Source organism: Corythoichthys intestinalis, chromosome 22 (genome assembly GCF_030265065.1).
Source record: "Corythoichthys intestinalis isolate RoL2023-P3 chromosome 22, ASM3026506v1, whole genome shotgun sequence".
NCBI classification, from domain to species: Eukaryota; Metazoa; Chordata; class Actinopteri; order Syngnathiformes; family Syngnathidae; genus Corythoichthys; species Corythoichthys intestinalis.
Genome location: NC_080416.1, coordinates 30517205 through 30524642, shown reverse-complemented (window position 1 = coordinate 30524642; position 7438 = coordinate 30517205). Strand labels below are relative to the sequence as shown.

General features: G+C 41.5%; 1 protein-coding gene across 1 annotated transcript; it reads left to right on the top strand.

Annotated features, from left to right (window-relative positions):
- Positions 1-318: 318 nt before the first annotated feature.
- gpr3 (G protein-coupled receptor 3) lies at positions 319-6993 on the top strand. Its single transcript, XM_057828748.1, has 2 exons — positions 319-496; positions 5339-6993. The coding sequence occupies exon 2, from the start codon at positions 5351-5353 to the stop codon at positions 6326-6328; it is 978 nt and encodes a 325-aa protein (XP_057684731.1). The 5' UTR covers positions 319-496; positions 5339-5350; the 3' UTR covers positions 6329-6993.
- The last annotated feature ends 445 nt before the right edge of the window (positions 6994-7438 follow it).

The window sequence follows — 7438 nt, the reverse complement described above, 5'->3', positions numbered from 1 at the left end:
GCCATTGGAAGGGGTACTTAATAAAATGACCGTCGACTGTCCCCCATGAGTCATTGCTGCGTTTCAGCACCGCGGACAGCACCAGGAGAAAAAAAAAACGATTAGAAAGGACGTGTCTTTAAAAACCCAGCCAACAATGGCGGAGCACCGCAGTGGGCGTGTCTCCATCTCGATGCCGCATTTTTCTGAATGAAATTACTCCACATCCACCTCCTCCCTCGTTCCCGCCCCTCTCTTTCATCCTCGCCTCCCGATTGGCCAACGCCTCCTGGCCGTGACGTCACGATTTCTCTCATGTCAACGGCTCCTTGGAGCTTCAGCATCCAGTCTTGCTTTGGAACATCGACGACCAGGAGGAGATTTTTGCAGCGGTGATCCCGAGCGGATCTCCCCGATTGGAGTGCATGAAGGACAGCGAGAGGAAGAGAGGAGAGTCCGCTTGATTGCAACGTTTTTGGAGCGAGCAAAGGAAACAACGAGTTCATTTCTTCACAAGGTAAAGTCCATTTTCGGGGGTCTCCCTTTTTTTTTTTTTTTAATATAGGTATATATCGGATGCCCACACATTTTTAATGGCGCAACGGTTACACAACAACGGGCGCCGTGCGTTACCCTATTTCATGTTCTTTGGTGCTAATTACAACATAACTTGCATGCTGGGATGATACAAGAGCGACCTAATTCTAACTGACAATGGAGATGCTCGCTCGCTGGTATGTGCAAAAGTGTCCGTGGGACGAACATCGTGTCTGGACATTCGTAGGAGGGAACGGAGGGCAACACTCCCTTGCATTTAATCACGCCAACACAGTTTTAAAATTAACATTTTAAAAGATATTCATACTGTGATGTTTTGGGGTTCATCCCTGCAGAATAAAATGGTTCATTCCAAAATTGGCGGATATTTGGTCTTCAAAATGTTTGAAAAATTAGCCTTCACTTTTCAGTTTGTCGCCACATATTCATCAGTAATAGATTGTAGTCAATGAACGATTGATTAAATCCGCTACCAATTAACTGTAAAACCATTTATTACATGATTTGATTTTTACAAGACTTGGCATAATCACAGTAACAGGGTTGCAAGTGTTAGCTAGTTGTAGAGCCGTTACGACCGACCAAGAGGACTAACTGAAAATTGACGCCCGGCTCGCTCTCTAAACGTCTTGTCAACTCAAGACATGAAAGTACAACTGAAGAGTTTGCATGTCCTCTACTGGCTACAATAACTCCGCAATTAATTATTGTAATATAAAGCCCTGAGACGAATGGGGGGGGGGATGGCTCTGCAAAATCGATGCATATACAATCCTAGAATCAGAGGTGGGTAGAGTAGCCCAAAATTTTACTCGAGTAACAGTAACGCTACTTCAAAATAATATTACTGAAGTAAAAGTAGTCAACCAAAAATGTACTCAAGTACAAGTCAAAAAATATTTGGTGAAAAGAATACTGAAGTCATGTGTAACATTGTGAGTAACTGCTTAAGATGTTTGATTTTTTTCTTCTAATCAATGGTATTTCTTTTTCTCAGCACACCTATACCTATATCACCTATTATGATACTGTACGATAACGTATCATATATCCACATTTAGCCAAAGAAATACAACAATAAAATATTGAATTCCAGTGTTCTGACAAATTTTGCACACTCATCAGAATTTGCAAAAGAAGCTGTTGTAGCAGTGAATAAGCCCTCTGTAGGTTCCAAACGTAAAAGCCCACAGACTCGACGCTCTCTCCGTTCATCTCCCTCACGCATGCTGGACGGCGACCAAATAATACTCTCACTCTGCTCGTTCTGAGTTCGTTCATTTAATCTAACAGAAAAGTAATCCAGAGTTTGGCATCCAAACGTAAACAAAAGAGCAACTGAGATATAGATAGATATTATCTTAATTTTCAGACTATAAGCCGCTACTTTTTTCCCCTCATTTTGAATCCTGCGGCGTATAGTCTAGTGCGGCTTATTTGCTGATTTTTTTTTTTTTGGGGGGGGGGGGGGGGGGGGGGGGTTAATAGGTAACACTTTATTTGACACCCGCGTCATAAGACTGCCATAAGACTGTCATAAATATGACATGTCATTATCATGGGCAATGTCATTATGTAACATCCGGCAAATTATGTCATTAACTCCATTTATGTCCAACTTGGATCTTTCACATCCATTCGAATGTGAGATAATTTGCCGGATGACACAAAATGATATGATGGACAATATGATGGTCTCATGACAGTATTGTGGCACCACTGTCATATAAAGTGTTACCAAATTCCATAATTAGCAATTAATGAAACAACTAGAACAGTCACTGAAGAAATAATTAGCACAGAACATGAATTTTGATTGTTATTTACATCTGTAAGGCTGCAATGCATGCTAGGAGGCATGTTTGACAACAGTGGTGGCAGCAGAGGTTGACTGTCTCCCCCAAGAGAACAGTGATGGCCAAATGAAGCTTTTTGAAGCAATGAATGGTGGTTCATTTGGTCTTATGACAGTCCTATGATGCCGCTGTCAAATAAAGTCTTACCGGTTAATATCTTTTGTTGTAAATATCCCATTATACAGTGACGACAGCTGCGGCTTCTGTCCAGTGCGGTTTATCTATGAACAAATGCTGTTTGTTATCGTGTCAAATTTGGTGGGTGGCGGCTTATAGTCGGGTGCACCTTATAGTGCGAAAATTACGGTAATCCAGAGAGGAAGAGTTCGGAAAACTGTATATTGGCTTCTTCTGCCTAGCGCGATTGCCTCGCACACAAAGTCACTTCCTCCTACTTATCGTCAAACGTGACGTCACAAGCCAGTCCCCATGAAATCAAATAAATCATCATGTACATGAATAATGAAACTAAACCATTATTTAGGCTCCTACACCCGATTTTACATACAGTTGGACTCTCAACGTTATCCAAAGGTGCTAAATAAACAAGTTACATCATAAACATACATGTGCAACATAAATATGGCGTAAATTAATGCTTAACGACATGGCGAAGACGTTAACGGTAAGAGAGCGGTGTGCAGTTGTTGTGTGCAAATTTTATACATGTCCGTCCATGATCAAACGTAAACGTAACGAAATATTCCTTTCTCTAAAGAAAGTTTGTAGTGTTTAATTTGGAACCGCTGCATTCATGACCATTTTTAACATTACGTGCATGTGCAATACCGCGAAGTTGCAATTTCAGATGGGGTGCAAAATTTGTCAGAACACCGGAAAGAGAAAAAAAAAAAAAAAAAATTAAGCATGATTGAAAAAAAGCATGAGTGCCCTCTAGTGGAGAAACATATTTCCAATTATGAATCCAAAAGGATCATACCTCCGGTTTTATGGGGGTCAATTGGCATCGAATAAAAATGGAGAGAGATTAAAATCCGTGCTTTCGAGTCATGTTGACGGCAGTGTTCTTATGTCAAATAATTCATTTTCTATGGTGCTTTAAAGACGCCACATGATTGAACAGGCCGGCGTGAGCATAAAACGGCAAGCTTGAGTCTGACTGGTATAACGGAGTCATGTGATTATTGTTGCTACATCTCATTGGTGAAACTGGTAGAGTATGGAGGTAGATTTGTGTCTTTATTATTCAATCCAATCAGAAAAAGTTTGCTTCAATTAAAATAATATTTTCAAGCAAAAAAAAATGTGTGAATGCAAAAATAAATTTGGGACTCAAAAAAGCATTTGAAAACTTTTTCTTTGATAGAATAAATTTTTTTTGATTGAAGTAATTTTGCGTTTGGGCCACATTTAATAATAAAATTAATTTGCCTTCCCCTAAAAATACTATTTAATTATTTTTGGAAAATCTTATTTTTGAAATTATTATTTTTTTGAAGTGCAAAAGGTTTTGAACTCACTTTTTTAAGTGCAAAAAGTTAGATAGGTAAATAGAAACATTTTTTTAAAATTGAATAATAAAGACACAAATCTACAGTACCTCCATGGTAGAGCGACTGTTGGCATCGCTGACAAAAAAATAAATAAAAAATGACTCAAGTTAAAAGTATGGCTTAGTAAAACAACTCTTAGAAGTACATTTTTCTCAAAAAGTTACACAAGTTAATGAAACTAACGCGTTACTACCCACCTATGCCTTGAATATACCTACCAGATTCTGTTCCATTCACGAAAAAGAGGTGTAGCAATTTTAGTTCGTGTCCTGTCCAAGAAGAAAAAAAGAGAACTTGAGACCATCCTTTTTGCAATCTAAGAAACAATTGTATTATTCTTATCATATACATTGCGTAAGGGAGAGTCGGACTTTCAATTGAAGCCATGTATTTTCTCAAAAAATATATACCTGAGAGGCTGAGAATTGGCATCAAAACATGAGCCAAACCATGGGATTTTTACTGGCATGTTGCTATTAAATTATAGTGACTTAGGCATGCACTTACAGTATGTTATTAAACAAATTTGATTTTCTTTACTTCTATTTTAAGTGTGTGGAGAAAAATTCCCCAATCTGGGAAAGAGCAATACATAAATAAATCTGAGACTTTATGCTGAATATAACTAAAAATGGCATTCATACAATTTCAGCCAATGAATTCCAGACTGCCCTCCCAACCTCGTGACATCAGTCATACCTATTGTCTTTTTCACCTTTGCTCAACCTATTAGTGTGTATAACTGACGTCACGAATGACTACAGGTAGTCCCCGGGTTACTACGTACCAGATTTACATGATTTTTACTTTACGACGCCGGAATCTTGTACGTCATTTTATCTCCAGTGTTTTTTTTTTTTTGTCGCGTAAACAGTACCTTATTGTACCTCACAGTATATTATTTATTTTATAAATATGACTGTTTTGTCCTTTGGCGAAATATGTATTTGATTATAATGTTGACTTTTGTTTTGTGAATGCTTTTATTTTGGCGCAGGAAGCGTAGAGCAGGTAGTACTTCCGCACGCGAGTACGCATGAAGGTTTTTGCGCACACAAAGAGGAGTGCATTTGCTCCTACGAAGAAGTCGCACAGCAGAGTGAGAGAGCTAGGGGGGGGGGGGATTATAGCTTAGTTTGCAACGTCTTAGCGAGGAGAGTACAATGACATATAATACATGTTTTTGGATAGTTATTTAGAGATTTAGAGAGTATTTAGGGGTACTCGTTCGTAACCCGGGGACTACCTGTATTTGTAATCTATTTTTCTGTTTAAACACAATTTTTTCCATGTTCTGAGGTCTCGGAAATTCACGATTTGCATAGTTAAATACTTTGAGCGACTGTTTTTAACATGATAGTCATATACAGTATACCTTAGTAGGTGTTGTCTGTCTCTTTAATTAAATAAATGTGTTGTTTATCATTGCAGGACATTGCAGCCATGACACCGAACGTGTCCGAGCTGTTGTGGGAGGAGTCTTCGGGCGCAGACGCCTTACCGACGTCGGACCACCTTGGAGTCAACCCGCCCGCTCAACTGACAGCTTGGGGCGTTGCCCTCTGCGTGTCAGGCACCGTCATCGCCGCAGAGAACGCCGTGGTGGTCACCACGATCCTGGCCTCGCCGTCTCTGCGCGCACCCGTCTTCCTGCTGCTGGCGAGCCTCGGCCTGGCCGACCTTCTGGCAGGCGTGGCTCTGGTGGCCCGCTTCCTGTTCCTCTTCTGCCTAACGCCCAGCGATTGGTCCGAGCTGGTGACGTCAGGTCTCCTGGTGACTTCGTTGACCGCCTCTCTGTGCAGCTTGATGGGCGTCGCCCTGGATCGCTACCTCTCTCTAAGCCACGCCCTCACGTACGGCTCAGGGCAATCCCGTCGGCGTGCAACTATTCTACTCCTCCTGGTGTGGGCGGGCGCTTGCATCCTGGGTGCCATCCCCGCCGCCGGTTGGAACTGCTTGGCCAAACAGACTTCCTGCTCGGTGGCGCCGCCCCTTACTCGGACGTACCTGTCGCTACTCTGCGGCGGCTACCTGGTGGTGGTGCTCGTCACTTTGCAACTGTACGTAGGCATCTGCCGGGTAGCGCGGCGCCACGCGCACGCCATCGCCATCCAGAGGCACTTCCTGCCCTCCAGCCAATCGTATCCCGGCAAGAGCGCCGGCGGTCGAGGGTTCTCGCGGTTGGTGCTCATTCTGGGAGTCTTCGTGGGTTGCTGGATGCCTTTCTCACTATGGGGGCTGCTGGGCGACGCGTCCAGCCCGCCGCTGTTTACGTACATCACCCTGGCGCCCGCTGCCTTTAGCTCTTTGCTAAACCCTCTGCTCTACAGTTTGAGAAACAAAGACATACGCAAAGTTCTGCTGCACGCCTGCTGCCCCCGCAGACACGCCGCCCAACTGCACTGCCCGGTGGATGTGTAGACTGATAATGAGGAACTTTGAAAGTTTGGGAAAAGGAAATTCAGGATCTTTGTCCTGGATCTAGAAGAATTCTACATTTGGAAGGGAATAAAAAATCCCAAAACGGACTTGACTGAGATGAACTTTACGAACACATACCTGCCATATCGTTTCCGGGTAAAACATGAACGTTTACGCCGTAGTTGCCTGTTGTTTTTGTGCAATACTGGGAGTTACTCGTGTCTGGGATTTGATTTCTCTAACCTGGCAATAAAACTCCTATCCGGATTGTTGAGTTGGTTAGCGGTACGGTTACTTCCACAGCAACTTATATTGTCTTCTTCCTAAGAAATGGAAAATTTGTTTGTGAAAAGCCATTTCAGTGTAAATCCAGGATTTCCCCTACTAAGAACTGGTGCCCATAAAATGTCCATGTTTTTGGACGCTAGCTCTTAGGAGGTTAAGACCAAAATCAAACCTATGCAGGGGTTGGGGAACCCACGAAATAAGCATTGTTTGTTTTTGTTTTTTTGACTTTGCTATGTTTGCTATCATTTGTGTGTGATTCTACTGTAAAAAAATGACTGCCCCCTTTCACATCACTTGCAACACTCAAATTAGGCCTGGGCGATGTATCCATTTTATGTGAATGATTAAAAAAAAATAAATAGTGATTTAACAGATTATTACATGAAAAGTTCTTTTTTTTGTATATAGTTATTTCTTTGTACATGGGGGTTAACAGCACAAATGGGGGGTGAAACATTTACAACATTTAAGAAAGCGTTTTTGCACTTTATTTTTATTTTTTTTCAGCATTTACAATTTTTTAAACATCTTTTAAGCTTTCTTAATCTTAAAAAAAAAATTGTAAAATAATTTTTGGGAGTGAAAAAAAAAGATTAGAAATGTAATTTCTTGGCCATATCGCCCAGCCCTAACATTCTTGCTACTGTTCTGATGGCTTTAATATTATTTCATAAATCAACTTACGGCTGTCATTGACGGGGATAGACACACAATCCGACACTCAAAATGGATTGGACGTCGATCCCCGTCAATGGCAGTAAAACCTGACCATGCAAAGTGTCTGACAACAGCAAATTTGTTGTGAAAACAGTTGTGAAAGTG